The sequence below is a fragment of the Salvelinus fontinalis genome, unplaced genomic scaffold, assembly GCF_029448725.1.
Source record: "Salvelinus fontinalis isolate EN_2023a unplaced genomic scaffold, ASM2944872v1 scaffold_0735, whole genome shotgun sequence".
NCBI classification, from domain to species: domain Eukaryota; kingdom Metazoa; phylum Chordata; class Actinopteri; order Salmoniformes; family Salmonidae; genus Salvelinus; species Salvelinus fontinalis.
Window position 1 is genome coordinate 49,963 of NW_026600944.1, and position 20,987 is coordinate 70,949.

A 20,987-nucleotide genomic window follows, 5' to 3' on the forward strand; every position below is an offset into this window, starting at 1 on the left:
GTATTTATGCTGCAGTAGTTTATGTGTCGGGGGGCTGGGGTCAGTCTGTTATATCTGGAGTATTTCTCCTGTCTTATCCGGTGTCCTGTGTGAATTTAAGTATGCTCTCTCTTTCTCTCTTTCTTTCTTTCTCTCTCTTGGAGGACCTGAGCCCTAGAACCATGCCTCAGGACTACCTGGCATGATGACTCCTTACTGTCCCCAATCCAGCTGGCCATGCTGCTGCTCCAGTTTCAACTGTTCTGCCTGCGGCTATGGAATCCTGACCTGTTCACCGGAGGTGCTACCTGTCCCAAACCTGCTGTTTTCAACTCTCTAGAGACAAACGTTTCTTAAACAGAAAAAAACGGGATTAACATACCTGAATTTGTCAAATAAAATCAAACTTTATTTGTCAAATGCGCCGAATACAACAAGTGTAGACCTTACAGTGAATTGCTTACAAGCCCTTAACTAACAGTACAGTTCAGGAAGAGTTAAGAAAATGAGCAAATGACCAAAAGTAAAAAATTATAAAAAGTAACGCAATAAAATAACAATAACAAGGCTATATACAGGGGGTACTGGTACCGAGTCAATGTGCAGGGGTACAGGTTAGTCGAGGTCATTTATACATGTAGGTCGGGGTGAAGTGACATTTCATAGATAATAAACAGCAAGTAGCAGCAGTGTACAAAACAAATGGAGGGTCAATGTAAATAGTCCAGGTGGCCATTTGATTAATTGTTCAGCAGCATTATGGCTTATGGGGGTAGAAGCTGTTAAGGAGCCTTTTGGTTCTAGACTTGGTGCTCCGGAACCGCTTGACGTGCGGGAGCAGAGAAAACAGTCTATGACTTGGGTGACTGGAGCATCTGACAATTTTTTGGGCTTTCTTTATAATTGTCCTGGATGGCAGGAAGCTTGGCCCCAGCGATGTTCACTACCCTCTGTAGTGCATTACGGTCAGATGCCGAGCAGTTGCCATACCAGGCGGTGATGCAACCGGTCAGGATGCTCTCGATGGTGCAGCTGTAGAACTTTTTTGAGGATCTGGAGACCCATGCCAAATCTTTTCAGTCTCCTGAGGTGGAAAAGTTGTTGTCGTGCCCTCTTCACGACTGTCTCGGTGTGTTTGGACCATGATAATTAGTTGGTGATGTCTTCAAGACTGTCTCTCACCTAAAAAACCTATCTCGACCTGTGTGCACCTACATTCTAAACTTTCAGTCATAGGCTAGGTTGTAGCAATCTCATGATGGGTATAGGGAAAATGTTAGTATCATGTAGTAGCCTAAACCTATTGCTGTTACATTGAACAGGGTGAATGGAATATGAATGACAGTCATCCAATATGCTGTAATAGAATTAAGGCCATGCTCATGAAAAAACAAATCGTTCTGCCTCATCTTAAACACCAATGTTTGGGTGGTGGATGATTCTTGGTACACATGGGAAACCGTTGAGCTGGAAAACCTCAGCAGCGTTGCAGTTCTTGACACAAACCGGCGCCTGGGACCTACTACCATCCCCCGTTCAAAGACATTTAAATATTTTGTTTCCCCCATTCACCGTCTGAATGGCACACATACACAAGCCATGTCTCATTTGTCTCAAGGCCTAAAATGCCTTATTTAACCTGTCTCCTCCCCTTCATCTACACTGATTGAAGGGGATTTAACTAGTGACATCAATAAGGGATCATAGCTTCCAGCCCCAGCTAACACACCAGACTCCAATAACCACCTAATCATAATCTTCAGTTTAGGATGCAGTTTTATTAATCAGCTGTGTTTGCTAGCGATGGAGAAAAAGTATGACACCATTCAGGCCCGAGGACTGGAGTTGCCCACCCCTGGTTTACAGGATGATTTGTATCTTAAAGAGCGTAACTTTAATGGAATAGTCCCGTCTCATCTAGATAAAAACGAATGTGAAAAATTAACAGAGCAAATGTTTATTAAAACACTACCTATTCATAGAAGTATGTATTCATCATTTACTATATATCAGCTTATTGTTAAATTATTCTGACGTTTTTTCCAATACAAAAGTGTAGTAACTATTGTTTCCAAACTGCGTTACCCACTCCAGCCAGCAGATGGCGATATGCGTCTTTCAGGTGTTGATTCTTGCGTGACGTATAATGGACTGGACCGGACGTATCTTCAGGAACAACAACGCGGCTACTCTTTCAACCACCTCGGTAGCTTGCTAGCCAACATAAAACTGAAAGATTGACGCTTTAGACCATGTTAATGTACATTAGCTAATCACAGTGTTGTTAACGTAGTTCAGTTGACGTATCAACTGGTTAACTTTAACCTAATTTGCTTGTTCAATTTTCAAAGTTGTTAAAACATTGATACTGAGCCTAGCACTAGGCTAGTCGCTAATTCTAACATCCCAGACCATGAGCTCACTAAACTACTCATCCCCTGTTAAAGAAGAGGTCTGCTGTATGCAGAAAGAAGCTCTGAGGCTGAACATTGTCGTGAAAGAAGAAGAGGATGTTATAGAGGAAACAGAGGAAGAACCTTTCAGAGAGGAAGACGATGCTATCTCAGTAGAGGTGAAGAAAGAAGACGTCTTGGGAGTGAAAGAGGAGGAGACAGAATATCAGATTAACACCAGTGAGTACTGTCTTAAAAACAGAGTCACACACTATGCCGTTGTTGAACTAATGTGGGGTTTTTAAGGGGCATTCTACTGAAGTTCTACACTTGAATGTGTTGTTCAGTACTGTAGGAATTGTTAAAGGGGCCATCTGCCTTTGTTAGTTTTAATCTGCCATTGGTACATATATTTTGGGGACTTTTAGATTATATTATTTAAATGATCCATGTGGTCTACATTAAAGTGCATCTCATCTAGTATAACAGCCTTTTAAAATGCAATGTTGGAGCATAATTTATACTTAAAATATCAAAGGTATGCAAAAGGTCCCATTCAGTGGAACGACCCTTTAACATTTGCATTTTAGACCCTGTTTAGAGAGATTAATGCCTCTTGTAAGACCCTATGATTATAATAGACGGTCGTAAGTTCACTATCTGTTTGATGTTCTCATTCACACAGGAGAGAGACATGACTATTGTGGATCCTCTGGGGAGCCTCAACAACATCCTGATGCTGATGAGGAAGAGAAGAGTCTCTCCAGATCAGAACACCAGATGGTACAGCTTGGTCTGGTCTAAAATACAGCTTGCTCTATCGGGGTCTGGGCTGGGTTTCTGTAAACCACTTCATGACAGCGATGACATAAGCATTCATAATGATATGTGTCTGTGTCCCCTCTTTATGGTTACCAGGACAACGCTAGCCCTTCCACCCTCCCAGAGTCCCCATGTCGTGCCTCTCCCGGTAGCGCCTCACTGCTGGGTATGAAGAGGTTGTCTGTGCAGCTGGTGGACTGCAGGAAAACAACGGTACTGAGTGGAACTGTGAGAGGAAGAGAAGAGAAAAAAGGATCAGGTTTAATTCATCAAAGTAAGTGCTGTAGTTTAGTTTGAACAAATACAATAGATCTGCCCACTGGTATCTGTTACCAGGACAACCAGCAGAGTTCTGTTAGTTGACAGGAAGATAGACTGGTATCTGTTACCAGGACAACCAGCAGAGTTCTGTTAGTTGACAGGAAGATAGACTGGTGGATATGGATGTTATGAATATCATAACACTGAAAAGGGATTCTGTCAATGAAAAGAGAGAAACCAATAGACCATATAAAACCTTGATGAAAGTTAGCTTTGGAGAGAAAGTTTCAAGATGATCTGATGTAAGGTGAATGTTTTACAAAACTTTTCCTAAAAACATGGATGTTACATTGTCTGTCCCAGTCAACCCCCCTGTCTTTGCAAGACTCTAGAACACACAAACTAAACTCCAGACACTTCAATGTGGTCTGTATTGCTTCATTAATATCTGATCTACACAACTTGTTAAACAGGCCAATATATATTTTAAAACAAGCTCCTTTTTTTGTCTTGACCTCCGTCTCTGTAATGGACAAAGTTCATTTCATTTCCTACTTTAACAGGTCAAGTAAAGCCTGAACTCCAACATATTGACCTTAAAGAACATGGTTCATTTGGAAATGACTAACTTTATTCATAAAATGTGTAACTGATGCTAACAGTTGAAATTCCTCCACTGTCCCTGTCCCCATACCAGGCTCAAACCAGTGATCCTCTGCTTCTCAACACACGTGACCGCTCTCCTTGAGAATAACCTATATTCAGAGTTCTAGAGCCACACACTCACTATAGCACAATAATTACTATAGCACAGTGTATTTAACAGATGGTGAGATCAGAAACAAATCAGTCCCTTTGTTGCTCTGTTCCAGAGCTACTCTGCTTTCTGACGAAGGAAAGCCTTTTCAACTATAAATGTATATTTGGCTGCCATTTAGGCTGCAACAACTATACAGTGGAACACCCCCTGATCTGTTGTTTTATGAAGGGTCACCTACGCCCAGTACCCAAACAGCTAGTCCCATCCTGGGATTTTTATGTTTTGCTTGAGGTTATTGCCGCTGTTGGAGCCACTGGAAAGAATAGAAATTAGATTTATCTTGTTTAAAACTGCTTTACTTTAGCCATTATATCCGTATAATGAGTTACACCCCCATACCTTCATGAGGTTCTATAGTAGCAAGGATCTGACACCTCCGGAGGGCTTGATGGCTCAATCCACCAGAGGTATGGCTACAACATAGGCATTGTTCAAAGGCATCTCTGTTCAAGAGATCTGTAATGCAGCATGTTGTGGTGATGTACCTTCATGAGGTTCTACTGACTGGACATCACTACACATACGGTGAGTAGAGTGGGGACCTCTGAGGGATGATCCTGTCTAGACTTGGCATCAGAGAGGGTATGAGCTCTGTGGTAGTTGACTATATCCCCAAAGTGAGAGACTAACGAGTCACTGAAATAGAACTGAAGGTTCCCTTACGGAACCCTGATTCTATGATATTCACCAGGTTACCTAACAGAACCCTGATTCTATGATATTCACCAGGTTACCTAACAGAACCCTGATTCTATGATATTCACCAGGTTAACTTTCACACATGGAAGACGGGAGCGACTATGTCCCTGATATAGGAAGTGGTCTGCTATTGGCCGTTGCTATCGGAGAGTACAGTGCCTCCTGAAAGTATTCAGACCCCTTGACTTTTTCCACATTTTGTTACATTACAGCCTTTTTCTAAAAACACAATACCCCATACTGACAAAGCAAAAACATTTTTGTTTGATAATTTTGCTAATTTATCAAAAAAATACAGAACTGAAATATTATATTTACGTAAGTATTCAGACCCTATACTCAGAACTCTGTTCAAGCAGCAGGTTCTGCTCTGGAGCAGGTTTTCATCAAAGATCTCTCTTAAAGGAGGACTGTAGCATCTAATGATGAAACATTATGGAGTCTTAAAGGAGGACTGGGATGGGAAAGGAAAGGGGATGTCTAGTCAGTCACAACTGAATCCATTCACCCTAAATGTGTCTTCCGCATTGAACCCAACCCCTCTGAATCAGAGTGGTGCGGGGGCTGCCTTAATCGACGTCCACGTTATCGGCGACCTGGGAGCAGTTGTTGCGGGTTAACTGCCTTGCTCAAGGGTAGAACGGCAGCTTTTTTCTACCTTGCGGGCGTTCGGATTCGAACCAGCGACTTCTCAGTTAATTGCCCAACATTCTTAATCTCTAGTCTACAAATGTCACAAATGTTCCAACTTCAATTCATTATTTCTCAATGATGCTTTAAAACCTCTCTAGGGGGTGTGGGACGCTATCGTCCCACCTGGCCAACATTCAGTAAAATTACAGAGCGCCAAATTCCAAAACAGAAATACTCATTATAAAAATTCATGAAACATACAAGTGTTATACATCGGTTTAAAGATTAAGTTCTTGTTCATCCAACCACGGTGTCAGATTTCAAAAAAGACTTTACGGCGAAAGCAAACCATGCGATTATCTGAGAACAGCGCCCAGCATACAAATCATTACAAACAGTTAGCAGCCAAGAAGAAGAGTAACAAAAGCCAGAAATAGCGTTAAAATGTATCACTTACCTTTGATCTTCATATGGTTGCACTCTGAAGACTCCATGTTACACAATAAATGTTTGTTTTGTTCGATAAAGTCACTCTTTATGTCCAAAAACCTCAGTTTTCTTGGTGCGTTTTGTTCAGTTATACATTGGAACAAAGCGCGGTCACAGCAGTCAAAAAATCTGAAAAGTACCATAAAATTTAGTAGAAACATGTCAAACAGTGTTTATAATCCAGCCTCATTGTTGTTTTTGTCATAAATAATCGATCATATTTCAACCGGACAAAAGCTTCGTCAATAGAAAAGGAGAAACAAGAAATGCGCCCTCCCGGTCATACGCTGGGCTCATGGCTGGAAATTTCCACTGTACACTCATTGAACGTGCTGTTTCTCCCTCATTTTTCAGAGTAAAAGCCTGAAGCAATGCCTAAAGACTGGCCATATGTTGAGGAAGCAATAGAGATAGTGACCTGCGTCATAAGTCTTTGGTGGATTGTGGATAGGCTTTCAATGGAAAAACAGGCATTTCAAAATAAAAGCATTTCCTGGATGGATTTTCCTCAGGTTCTCACCTGCCATTTCAGTTCTGTTATACTCACAGACATTATTTTAACAGTTTTAGAAACTTTGGAGTGGTTTCTATCCAAATCTACTAATTTGCATATCCTAGCTTCTGGGCCTGAGTAGCAGGCAGATTACTTTGGGCACGCTTTTCATCCAAAATTCCGAATGCTGCCCCCTACCCTAGTGAGGTTAAAGGAGAAGTTTACCCAAAATCCAGAAACTCTGAAGTGATTCCATACATTGAAACTAGTCCAGTGGAGTTTTCTCTCTCCCTGTAGTGCTGTCCTGAAACAGCTGCGTGACTCGTGACGTTGCTGGATGCGGGCCTCGCTCTGCTGCTTTGCCAGTTTGTTATTTTATTACAGCTATGGCCTTTGGATTTCACCTGGAATTGTTTATTTATGTCTGAGAAAAAAAACACTTTGTATTGATATAAATGTTTATAAATACTCTACTGTAAGTCGCTCTGGATAAGAGCGTCTGCTCTTGGCCGGTAGGGATATCCTTGTCTCAGTATGTAAAAAAAAAAAAAAAAAAATGTAATAAAATGTATGCACTCTACTGTAAGTCGCTCTGGATAAGAGCGTCTGCAAAATGTAAAATGTAAAAAATATAAATATAATGATGTCATAGTGAATTCATGACATGTGACTGAACAAGCCTTTTCATACTTCATAACATGGCTACATACAGTGCCTCCGGAAAGTATTCAGACACCTTGACTTTTCCATATTTTGTTACGTTACAGCCTGATTCAATCTACACACAAATACCCCTTAAACCTGTCTAGGACATGCGTTCCGCTAGCGGAACCCCTCGACAACATTCCGCTGAAAAGGCAGCACGGGTAATTCAAAAATATTTTTTAGAAATGTGTAACTTTCACACATTAAGAAGTCCAATACAGCAAATGAAAGATAAACATCTTGTTAATCTACCCATCGTGTCCGATTTCAAAAATGCTTTACAGCGAAAGCACAACATATGATTATGTTAGATCACGACCAAGTCAAAAAAACACACAGACATTTTTCCAGCCAAAGACAGGAGTCACAAAAAGCAGAAATAGAATTAATCACTAACCTCTAATGATCTTATCGGATGACCCTCATAGGACTTCATGTTACACAATACATGCATGTTTTGTTCATAGGACTTCATGTTACACAATACATGTATGTTTTGTTCATAGGACTTCATGTTACGCAATACATGTATGTTTTGTTCATAGGACATCATGTTACACAATACATGTATGTTTTGTTCATAGGACTTCATGTTACGCAATACATGTATGTTTTGTTCATAGGACTTCATGTTACGCAATACATGTATGTTTTGTTCGGTAATGTGCATATTTATATCCAAAAATCTCAGTTTACATTGGCACCATGTTCAGAAATGCCTCCAAAATATCCGGAAAAATTGCAGAGAGCCACATCATATAACAGAAATACTCTGAAATTCACATTTACACAAGCATCGTTGAACATTTCCAAACTGATTGCAGATTTTTCTGACCAGGTTGCCTGTCTGGCATCCTCAACCATAGTGCCGTTTAGGCACACGCCCCCTATCAGAGGAGGTCGGTATGTGTCTGCTGGTGAATCACCCAAGCCACACAGGAAAACCTCATGTTCGGTTAAGTTCCGAGTTGAACTCACCTTGTCATTTGTCACCAATGGCGAACTCATGACCAAGTTCACCGGGTTTGTGGCAGATGCTGACGTCGAACCCACGCCGTTGCGCAATGTATGACAGGTAGCCTTGGAAGAATGCGGGGAAGTCAACGGAGTTGGCATACATATTTGTCACCAGATTTGGTTGGTTTTCCAATCCATTAGTGGTACCAAACGGTCAATTAAATCTATCCCAATAAGCATCCGTTCGATGTCGATGGTAATCGCTTTCGAAGTTGAGTTTAAGTAGGAGACACTTGAATAGTGGCGAGGTAGCTTCGGTGAAACCCCTAAGCTTCGTGTCGCAACGTTCCGTTTTCAACCAACGGTTTGTTGGGTCCACTGCCCCTTTTAGTTCATCCAGCAAGGTTTCGGATATGAGTGAAATTGTCAAACCCGAATCTATCAGAGCGTGACAGGTCAAACAGTCCTCCAGGACTGTTCTAAGGTATGGCCTGTTCGAGTTGGGTTTTCTCATCATATCCCCAACATAATGGAGTGGGTTGGGAGTACCGAGCGGTTTGTAATCTGTGTCGATTTCCAAGACGGATAACTCACCTATGTGACCCAGTGGGTCCTCTATCGGAATGGGAGAGGAATCATCTGTTGCAAAGCTGCTTATCTAGAACGAGTGGTCCCTGGACAGGGATTGGAGTGGGGGCGGGGGTAATGGAAATGTTGACGTCCTCTCGAATTGCGTTAGTTTCGGCTGACTTGTTTCCTAACAATTTTACGCCTAGTTATGTTGTCCTCTTTCTCAAATTTCTTACGATGCAGTACATCTCTTATCAGAGTTTCTATATCATTTCGCTTAGGGTTTAGATCATTGTTGAACACTTTGTTGCGCTTGTTACTCTTGTGTCCTGACCCTTTGTGAGGGTTAGGCGCAGGGACATATCGGCCAAGTTGATCTCTACGGGACCTGTTAGATTGGGGACGTTCATCATAGCTATTGTTACTGCAGTGGTTGTCAGTGTGGTGGTTACTTGGTTGCCACCCCCTTTGATCGTCATCTTTTACCGCACCTGTCCCTAATGCTGCACCTTCTAATTGGAGTGATGGTTCCCGCCTAAGCTCGAAGTCGAGGTGTCCGGGCTCTTAGCCCGGCTTGCTTTTGATGCTTCAAAAGCGGTGCTTACAAGCTCTCAGAGCGTCGAGATTGGGAACCCAATGTGGGCAGTAGGGCCCAAGTAGTTGATGAAGTAGATGTTTGACAGAAACAGTTGTTTGAATGGTAATAGATCTTCCATTCCCGTTTCAGTGAGCATGCCAAAGTAAGCTGAACGAAGCAGGTGATAGTAGGTCTGTGGGTGTTCATTTTGAGCTTGTCTGATATTGTAAGCCAACGAGCTGTCGTGTTTGCGAGTCGCAGAACCACTGAATTCTATTTTCAAAACCGTGGCAAGTTCAGCGTAGTCGTGCATGATTTCACCACAATTTCTCTGTATTTAATGGCCCATAACTTTAACCTGATGAGGACAGAGTGCGCTATTTTCACTTTGGGGGAAAATCGTACCCAATTTAAACGGCCTCGTACTCAATTCTTGCTCGTACAATATGCATATTATTATTACTATTGGATAGAAAACACTCTCTAGTTTCTAAAACCGTTTTAATTTTGTCTGTGGGTAAAACACAACTCATTTGGCAGCACACTTTCTGACCAGGAAGTGGAAAGTCTGAAATCGAAGCTGTGTTCAAGGGCCTGCCTATAAATGGGCATGATACGTATGACTATACGTGCACGTCATACACCTTCCCCTAGATGTCAAGAGGAAGTGAGAGAAGAAATGAGTTGATTATCTCGGTCTGAGGTGGAATAAACCCTCTTGGAACGACGTGTAGGCCATTTTCTGTTTTCTGCAAGGCGCGTGGAGGGACCTGTTATTGCCTACTGGAAAGCTGTCGTTATGGGCGAATACTATCTCCGGCTTTGATTTTATTTGATACATGTCATCGTAAAGTATGTTTTTTCAATATAGTTTTATTAGATTATTGAAATGTATTCGGGAAGTTAGGCGTGTTGCGTTGTTTGCGTTTGTTCACGAAGGAGAGCTTAGCACCACCTGGCCAGTGTGCTTTCTAATTCAAGAGGGAAAGAGGTCGTTCTGAATCCAAACAAAGACGGTTCTGGACAAAGGACCCCTTGTACAACATTCTGATGGAAGATCAGCAAAAGTAGGAACCATTTTGTGATGCTATTTCATATATCTGTCGAACTGTGTACTAGTAGCTTTGCGCTCAGGTTTTGGTTATTCCCTTACCAAAACTAAGTCTTATGTCGTAATGAAGATATTTTTAGAATTCTAACACTGCGATTGCATTAAGAACTAATGGAACTATTGTTTCCTATACAACATGTATTTTTTTGTAATGTTTATGAATAGCTATTTGGTCAGAATAGGTGAGAGTCTAATAGAAATATCCACACATTCTGGGAAAAATATGCTACGTTAGCACATTGTATTACCACGGATTTCAGCTCTAAATATGCACATTTTTGAACAAAACATAAGTGTATGTATAATCTGATGTTATAGGACTGTCATCTGAGGAAGGTTTATGAAGGTTAGTGAAATTGAATATCTTTTGCTGGTTTATTCGCTAACGCTAACGTGCCTATTGCTATCGCTAACGTGCCTTGATGAATGAATGCGGTAGTGTGGTAGGCTATTGTAGTAAGCTAATATAATGCTATATTGTGTTTTCGCTGTAAAACACTTAAAAAAATCGGAAATATTGGCTGGATTCACAAGATGTTTGTCTTTAATTGGCTGTACACCATCGATTTTTCAGAAAAGTTTTATGATGAGTATTTAGGTAATTCACGTTGGTTGGTCTCTATAATTACTCTGGCTGCTTCAGTGCTATTTTTGACGGTAGCTGTGATGGTAGCTGCAATGTAAAACTGATTTATACCTCAAATATGCACATTTTTCGAACAAAACATAGATTTATTGAATAACATGTTATAAGACTGTCATCTGATGAAGTTGTTTCTTGGTTAGTTTGGTTGGTTCTAGGTTAGTTTGGTTGGTTTTGTGCATGCTACCTGTGTTGTGAAAAATGTCTGTGCTTTTTTCTATTTGGAGGTGAGCTAACATAAATATACGTGGTGTTTTCGCTGTAAAACATTTAAAAAATCGGACATGTTGGCTGGATTCACAAGATGTGTATCTTTCATTTGCTGTATTGGACTTGTTAATGTGTGAAAGTTAAATATTTCTACAAAATATTTTTTGAATTTCGAGCTCTTGCTTTTCAGTGGAATGTGGGAGGAGTTCCGCTAGCGGAACGCTGGGGCTAGTAAGGTTAACACTAGCAGAGATCCTGGAACTGATATACCCTTACAGTATATTATATTCAACAATATATACAAAAATCAACATTTATATTTTCAATATTCATGTAAGAAATGTTTGAATGAAATCCGAATACTACTCATATTACAGAGCAAGTGGTAAAGATTCATGACACCCATTGTTGATTTGTAGCCTGTAGCATCTAATGATGAAACATTATGGAGTCTTAAAGGAGGACTGTAGCATCTAATGATTATACATTATGGGGTCTTGAAGGAGGACTGTAGCATCTAATGATGAAACATTATGGAGTCTTAAAGGAGAACTGTAGCAGCTAATGATGAAACATTATGGAGTCTTAACTTCTTATGGCTAGTGGAACCCCTCGACAACATTCCGCTGAAAAGGCAGAGCGCTAAATTCAAAAATATTTTTTAGAAATATGTAACTTTGATGCATTCACAAGTGCAATACACCAAATTAAAGCTTAACTTCTGTTAATCTACCCATCGTGTCCGATTAAAAAAAAAAAAAAAAAAAAAAAGCTTTACAGCGAAAGCAGACCATATAATTATGTTAGGTCAGAGCCTAGTCACAAAAACACACACAGCCATTTTCCGGCCAAAGAGAGGAGTCACAAAAAGCAGAAATATAGATTCAATTAAATTTATCACTAACCTTTGATGATCTTCATCAGATGGCACTTATAGGACTTCATGTTACACAATACATGTATGTTTTGTTCGATAAAGTTCATATTTATATCCAAAAATCGCAGTTTACATTGGCGCTTTATGGTCAGTAATGTTGTGCATCAAAAACATCCGGCAAGTTTTCAGAGGCACATCAATTTACAGAAATACTCATAATAAACATGTAAAAGTTGATAAAAGATACAAGTATTATGCACCGAATTATAGATATACTTCTCCTTAATGCAACCGCTGTGTCAGATTTCAAAAAAGCTTTACGGAAAAAGCAAACCATGCAATAATCCGAGTACGGCGCTCAGACACAAGCCATGCAGATACCCGCCATGTTGTTGAGTCAGAAATAGCGTTTTAAATATTCACTTTGATGATCTTCATCAGAATGCACTCCCAGGAATCCCAGTTCAACAATAAATGTTTGTTTTGTTCGATAAAGTCCAACGTTTATGTCCAAATACCTCCTTTTGTTAGCGCGTTTGGTAAACAAATCCAAGCTCACGAGGCGCGGGCAAGTCCAGGCGAATGTTCACATGAAAAGTTCAAAAATGTATGTTACAGTTCGTAGAAACATGTCAAACGATGTATAGAATCAATCTTTAGGATGTTTTGAACATAAATCTTCATTAATGTTCCAACCAGCGAATTCCTTTGTCTTTAGAATTGCAATGGAACGCAGGTCGCTCTCACGTGTAGGCGCATGACCAGCTCATGCCACTCTGGCAGACCTCTGGTTGAAACAGCTTTCATTCCCCCCTCCTTCACAGTAGAAGCCTCAAACAATGTTCTAAGACTGTTGACATCTAGTGGAAGCCTTAGGAAGTGCAATATGACCCCATAGACACTGTACATTCGATAGGCAATGAGTTGAAAACTACAAACCTCAGATTTCCCACTTCCTGGTTGGATTTTTATCAGGTTTTCGCCTGCCATATGAGTTCTGTTATACTCACAGACATCATTCAAACAGTTTTAGAAACTTCAGAGTGTTTTCTATCCAATACTACTAATAATATGCATATCTTATCTTCTGGGGATGAGTAGCTGGCAGTTTAATTTGGATATGCTTTTCATCCAAACGTGAAAATGCTGCCCCCTATCCTAGAGAAGTTTTTAACGAACGCACTGTGTGTGTGTATACTGAACCAAAATATAAACAACGATTTACAGTTTATATGAGTCAGTGATTGTAAATAAATAAACGAGGCCCTGATCTATGGACTTTACATAACTGGGCAGGGGCACAGCCATTGGTGGGCCCTGGAGGGCATACGCCCACCCATTGCGGAGCCAGGCCCAGCCAATCAGAATTAGTTTTTCCCCACAGAAGGGCTTCATTACAAAGAGAAATACAACTCGGATGGCTGGTCTCAGACAATGTGGAGGTCCTGGGCTGGCGTTGTTATATGTGGTCTGTGGTTGTGAGGCCAGTTGGATGTACTGCCAAATTCTCTAAAATGACGTTGGAGGCGGCTTCTGGTAGAGATTTTAACATTCAATTATCTGGTAACAGCTGCAGTGGATATTCCTGCAGTCAGCATGCCAATTGCACGCTCCCTTAAAACTTGAGACATCTGTGGCATTGTGTTGTGTGACAGAACTGCACATTTTAGTGGCCTTTTATTATCCCCAGGACAAGGTGCACCTGTGTAATGATCATGCTGTTTAATCAGCTTGATATGCCACACCTGTCAGGTGGATGGATTATCTTGGCAAGAATAAATGTTAACTAACTGTCACGTTCCTGACCTGATTTCCTTTATTTTGTCTTTGTTTAGTATGGTCAGGGCATGAGTTGGGGTGGACATTCTATGTTATGTGTTTCTATGTTTAGGTTCATTGTTAATTAGCCTGATATGGTTCTCAATCAGGGGCAGGTGTTTTACATTTCCTCTGATTGAGAACCATATTTAGGTAGGATGTTCACACTGTTTGTGCGTGATTGTTCCTGTGTCAGTGTTTGTGCCACACGGGACTGTTTCGTTTGTTCCTGTTTGTGCGTTCTTCGTTGTCTGTAAGTTCTCATGTTCAGGTCTGTGTTCAGGTCTGTTTACGTTGTTTGTTATTTTGTAGTTGTTCAAGTGTGCTTCGTGTTCGTCTTTAAATAAATCATTATGGATTCAACCTATGCTGCATATTGGTCCGATCCTTGCTCCTCCTCAGACGAGGAGGAGAACGAACGTTACACTAACAGGGATGTAAAGAATCTTTTTTTCAGCTCATGGAACATCCAACACTTGACATGTTGCGTTTATATTTTTGTTTATTGTAGTAACTATCAGTTTTAGGAACATCTTGCCAAATATTTCACTTTATTTTTTACTTTACCCAAACTATACATCAGCGATAGTCAACATGTTGAAAATCTGTGAACGTCTAAATAAGAAATTGGGCCATTTACACAGCATGTGTCGAACCCTTGTGGCGAAATCCTGCACGGAGCCTTCACCGTGCGCTGCCACTGTAAGAGCGCATGAGCAGTAGGAAGGAGGAAATAAAAGAGCTCGTTCAGCTCTTTGAGGAGGAGCTCTTGGGTGGCGCGACAGTTTTGGTTGTGTGTGCTATGCTGAGAGGTTTTTTGTTTGTCTTCAGCGTATGTGGTTGTACAGTGTTTGGATCAATCCTCGGTGTGATCGCTCGACGATGTGGTTGTTCTCATTTGGGACCACGATGGTTATGGATCAAATGGATTAGTAGCAACATTTGTTGCGAAGCGTTCAACTACAACCCAACACACCATCGAACAGTCAGATCGTACACCTGCACCCTCAAGACCACAGCTAAGCCCTCTCTTGTTCCCTTTCTCTCTTTCTCTTCACGCTATGTTCCAGTGCTTTACACTGCAACCGACTCTATTTCCTAAGTACATTGAAGTTTCATTGGAGCTGGACTAGTGTGTATATGAACACCACACATTCATACCCTCTGCACTCCTTCCCAGGAAGAGAATACAAACTATTGCAAATCCTCTTTGTGATGACTGGGTTCATTTGTTATTGTATGAAGTTGCTGTTTATTGGCTCTGCCATTATTATTATATGAGGTATGCTTGGTGGCGTTACCAAGAATTGTGGAAGGACTGTGCTGTGATGTGGGATCTATAGGGTGTGTATTCTTTTTTTCTCTCCGCTGGCTATCTGGTCAATAGGCTACACTCTAGGCAGTCTCTTCTGCTGATGTGTGTGGGTCTGGTAGTGGTACTCTCGCTGTTCTACTATTTTTCTTTCGGCATGGTTAATACCTGCCTGGCGCCCGAACAAAATCTTCTTTACCCTTCTCTAATTAATACCGCTACACCCTTTCGACAACGGGGAGATTTTACTGATGTGCTTTGTGTCTTCGACGTCAAAACAAGTTTTGGACTTCCACTTAAAATGACTTATTTACTTATTTTATGTTTAAGGAAGTGTGTAAAGTTGTGGCCAAACGTTTTGAGAATGACACAAATATGAATTTTCAGTCTGCTGCCTCAGTTTGTATGATGGCAATTTGCATATACTTCAGAATGTTATGAAGAGTGATCAGATGAGTTGTAATTAATTGCAAATTCCCTCTTTGCCATGCAAATGAACTGAATCCCCCCCCAAAACTGGAAGCTTCAGAAGGAGGGTGGTGCTTGGAATCATTGTTCTTCCTCAGTTACCTGCAAGGAAACACGTGCCGTCATTATTGTTTTGCACAAAAAAGGCTTCACAGGCAAGGATATTGCTGCCAGTAAGATTGCACCTAAATCAACCATTTATCGGATCATCAAGAACTTCAAGGAGAGCGGTTCAATTGTTGTGAAGAAGGCTTCAGAGCGGTTTAATTGTTGTGAAGAAGGCTTCAGGGAATCCAAGAAAGTCCAGCAAGCGCCAGGACCGTCTCCTAAAGTTGATTCAGCTGCGGGAACAGGGCACCACCAGTACAGAGCTTGCTCAGGAATAGCAGCAGGCAGGTGTGAGTGCATCTGCACACAGACTGATATTCTGCAAAGGGTACAGGGATTGGACTGCTGAGGACTGGGGTAAAGTCATTTTCTCTGATGATTCCCCTTTTCGATTGTTTGGGGCATCTGGAAAAAAGCTTGTCCGGAGAAGACAAGGTGAGCGCTTCCATCAGTCCTGTGTCATGCCAACGGTAAAGCATCCTGAGACCATTCATGTGTGGGGTTGCTTTCAGCCAAGGGTGTGGGCTCACTCACAATGTTGCCTAAGAACACAGCCATGAATAAGGAATGCCACCAACAAATCCTCCGAGAGCAACTTCTCCCAACCATCCAGTAACAGTTCGGTGACGAACAATTCCGTTTCCAGCATGAAGGAGCACCTTGCCATAAGGCAAACGTGATAAGTGGCTCGGGGAACAAAACATCAATATTTTGGGTCCAGGGCCAGGAATCTCCCCAGACCTTAATCCCAATGAGAACTTGTGGTCAATCCTCAAGAGGCGGGTGGACAAACAAAAACCCACATTCTGACAAACTCCAAGCATTTATTATGCAAGAATGGGATGCCATCAGTTAGGATGTGGCCCAGAAGTTAATTGACACCAGGGTGGATTGCAGAGGTCTTGAAAAAGAAGGGTCAACACTGCAAATATTGGCTCTTTGCATCAACTTCATGTCATGGCCAATAAAAGCCTTTGACACTTATGAAATGCTTGTAATTATACTTCAGTATTTCATAGTAACATCTGACGAAAATATCTGAAGACACTGAAGCACCAAACTGTGGAAATTAATATTTGTGTCATTCTCAAAACTTTTGGCCACGACTGTAGGTCGCATTCTGTATCATACATACAGCTATGAAAGTTATATATTTAGAACCACCTGCATGATTGAAATTAAGCGACATCTATGTCTTCAGTGTCCAAGAACGGTTTAGTTTTTTGTGTTCTGACTTGTAAAACAGAATGAATAAATAAGTAATGTAAACATTATCAGTAATTACCAGAAAACTCTACAACATGTGTTTTAACAATCACACCAAGATTGTTAAAACTGGCCTTAGGTTATTGAGCGATCTGATTAGGATTTACCCTCGTAGCAAGGCCGTTTTATCATGTGGAGGTTTCATTCAGATCTCAAATTTTTTTTTAAACACTGTCTTTGGCAGGAGAAAGACCAGACTCAGAGGAACCAGAGCCAGGGACGTCCAAACCACCAAGAAGACACCAGTGTTCCCACTGTGAAAAGGGTTTTAACCACTTATCGGACCTGAAACAACATGAGAGAATACACACAAGGGAGAAGCCTTACCACTGCTCCCAGTGTGGAAAGAGTTTTAGCCAGGTAGGTAACCTGAAAAGACATGAGAGAACACACATAGGGGAGAAGCCTTACCATTGCTCCCAGTGTGGAAAGGGTTTCAAATGGCCTGCGGATCTGAATTGGCATGAGAGAATACACACAGGGGAGAATCTTTACCACTGCTCCCAGTGTGTTGCAAGTGTTTTAACCAGTCAGGGAACCTGAAAAGACATGAGAGAAAACACACAGGGGAGAAGCCTTATCACTGCTCCCAGTGTGGAAGGAGTTTTAATGATTTAGGGAACCTGAAAAGACATGAGAGAAAACACACAGGGGAGAAGCCTTATCACTGCTTCCAGTGTGGAAAGAGTTGTAATGATTTAGGGAACCTGAAAAGACATGAGAGAATACACACGGGGAGAACTCTTAACACTGCTCCCAATGTGGAATGAGTTTCAACCAGCCGGGGGAGCTGAAATGGCATGAGAGAATACACACAGGGGACTTGCTGTCTTATATTGTTGACTGATAATGATTACCTGTTTTTACCATATGAACTTGAATTGTACAAAGTATACTAAAACATATTTTTGTATGTTTTTATTAGAAAACATGAATTGAATATGGAGTTTGAATATAGAGTAGGTCAGATTCCTTCTGTTTTAAATGGTCCTTTTTTAAACTCTGACACTGTGTGTGTGTCAATCTGTGTGTCATTCCTCCAGCACTGCAGATTAATCAAGTGATATTTGGATGTGATGCATTTGTTCCGTTGTTTACATTTGCAATGTTGGCCCACTGATGATTTAATGAAATGAAAATGTTCACAGACTCTGTAATGCAAAATGTTAATTGTATGTGTCCACATATCTGAGTATGTGACTTGTGGTGGATGAATCAGAATTAGTTGGGTAACATAGACAATTAAGATGTCTTATCTGCATAATATGCTGATGTGATATCAGAGAGGGGAGAGGTCAGGCTTGTCTTTCACATGTCTCTGGTTCTATGCAGAATATCAGGAAGGGAGGGAACATTGTCTTCATATGTGAATGTATCTGTTAAACTATGTGAAGGGATGGTGTGATTAATGGGGAACCAATTACTGGTTTCCACAATGTCTGTGCGCAAGTCACTCCCTCCTTTGGCATTGGGGGGAGGTGTAGTCAAGTGATATTTAGAATGTCTGAGTAGTTCTATCTGATGTCATAATACACCCCTCTGATAATCAAGTGATATTTAGAATGTCTGAGTAGTTCTATCTGATGTCATAATACACTCCTCTGATAGTCAAGTGATATTTAGAATGTCTGAGTAGTTCTATCTGATGTCATAATACACTCCTCTGATAGTCAAGTGATATTTAGAATGTCTGAGTAGTTCTATCTGATGTCATAATACACTCCTCTGATAGTCAAGTGATATTTAGAATGTCTGAGTAGTTCTATCTGATGTCATAATACACTCTGATAGTGATCCATTTGCTCCATTGTTTCCATGTCAGTTGGTTTCCCACTCTGATGATTTATATCTGACAGAGGGGCTTTAAAGGAATAGTATGGTCACATTTACAGGTTGTGGCTCAGTATTCTTAGTATGATGTGAAAAAAGAACAATCAACTATTTATTGATAATGTATATTCCTATTCAGCTTCTACATCTGCATAGAGGCAAACAGTATCTTAAAGTTGATTAAATATATATATAAATTGTACACTTCTATCTTCACAATTTGAATTATTATTCATCAAAAACTATACCAACAATACACTGCAGCTTTGACATCAAGAAGAAAATGGGCTGATGGGTGGTGATGCTACTCTACAGGTAAGACAGTCCAATATGAATGTTCAATACACACAATAGGTTGATCAGTAGCCAGTTAGTTAGCTGCTACAGTCCAATATGAATGTTCAATACACACAATAGGTTGTCAGTAGTCAGTTAGCTAGCTGCTACAATCCAATATGAATGTTCAATACACACAATAGGTTGATCAGTAGCCAGATAGCTAGCTGCTACAGTCCAATATGAATATTCAATGAACACAATAGGTTGATCGGTAGCCAGTTAGCAAGCTGCTACAGTCCAATATGAATGTTCAACACACAATAGGTTGATCAGTAGTCAGTTAGTTAGCTGCTACAGTCCAATATGAATGTTCAATACACACAATAGGTTGATCGGTAGCCAGTTAGCTAGCTGCTACAGTCCAATATGAATGTTCAATACACACAATAGGTTGATCGGTAGCGAGTTAGCTAGCTGCTACAGTCCAATATGAATGTTCAATACACACAATAGGTTGATCGGTTGCCAGTTAGCTAGCTGCTACAGTCCAATATGAATGTTCAATACACACAATAGGTTGACTGTTGACCAATATGAATGTTCATAATGAGGGGAAAATAAAGGTGGGCTCTCCTGTCAACATGGGGCTCCTGCTGCAGGTAGCCTAGCGGTTACTAGTGTTGGGCCAGTAACCGAAAGATCTCTGGTTTGAATCCCAAAGACAACTAGGTGAAAAATCTGTCAATTTGCCCTTGAGGACAGCAGCAGCAGGATCCTCATGTTTCTCCCATTCTTCTCTGCAGATCCTCTCAAACTCTGTCAGGTTGGATGGGGAGTGTCACTACAAAGCTATTTTCAGGTCTCTCCAGAGATGTTAAATCGGGTTCAAATCCGGGCTCTGGCTGGGCCCCACAAGGACATTCAGAGACATCTCCCAAAGCCACTCCTGCATTGTCTTGGCTTTGTGCGTAGGGTCGTTGTCCTATTGGAAGGTTAACCTTTGCCCCAGTCTGAGGTCTTGAGTGCTCTGGAGCAAGTTTTCAAAAATTATCTCTCTGTATTTTGCTCCGTTCATCTTTCCCTGGAACCTGACGAGTCTCCCAGTCCATGCCGCTGAAAAACATCCCCACAGCATGATGCTGCCAACCCCATGCTTCACCGTAGGAATGGTGCCAGGTTTCCTCCAGACGTGACCCTTGGCATTCATCAGACCAGAGAATTTTGTTACTCATGTTCTGATAGTCCTTTAGGTGCCTTTTGGCAAACTCCAAGCTGGCTTTCATGTGCCTTTTACTGAGGAGTGGCTTCCGTCTGGAAACTCTACCATAACGTCCTGCTTGGTGGAGTGATGCAGAGATGGTTGTCCTTCTGGAAGGTTCTCCCATCTCCACAGAGGAGCTCTGTAAGAGTGACCATTGGGTTCTTGGTTACCTCCCTGACCAAGGCCCTTCTCCCCCGATTGTTCAGTGTGGCCGGGCAGCCAGCAGTAGGAAGGGTCTTGGTGGTTTCAAACTTCTTCCTTTTAAGATGATGGAGACCTTCAATGCTGCAGAAATGTTTTGGTCCACTTCCCCAGATCTGTGCCGTGACACAATCCTGTCTCGAAAGGAGTATATCACATCAAATACAGGCTACTTAAAGTTCATGAGAGAACACACATATGCTCG

General features: G+C 41.2%; 1 protein-coding gene across 1 annotated transcript; it reads left to right on the forward strand.

Moving 5' to 3' along the window:
- The first annotated feature begins 2,034 nt into the window (after positions 1-2,034).
- Positions 2,035-19,243, forward strand: LOC129847153 (zinc finger protein 3-like). The gene is made up of 4 exons (XM_055914966.1): positions 2,035-2,612; positions 3,058-3,155; positions 3,291-3,468; positions 17,396-19,243. Exons 1-4 carry the CDS (start codon positions 2,393-2,395, stop codon positions 17,752-17,754), a joined length of 855 nt encoding a protein of 284 aa, XP_055770941.1. The 5' UTR covers positions 2,035-2,392; the 3' UTR covers positions 17,755-19,243.
- Positions 19,244-20,987: the final 1,744 nt, after the last annotated feature.

Excerpts from the sequence above, each read along its gene's own strand:
- LOC129847153 (XM_055914966.1), top strand. The coding sequence starts at position 2,393 with ATGAGCTCACTAAACTACTCATCCCCTGTTAAAGAAGAGGTCTGCTGT. Across the intron at positions 2,613-3,057 it reads AGAATATCAGATTAACACCA|GAGAGAGACATGACTATTGT; the intron begins GTGAGTACTGTC and ends TCATTCACACAG. Across the intron at positions 3,469-17,395 it reads ATCAGGTTTAATTCATCAAA|GAGAAAGACCAGACTCAGAG; the intron begins GTAAGTGCTGTA and ends TGTCTTTGGCAG.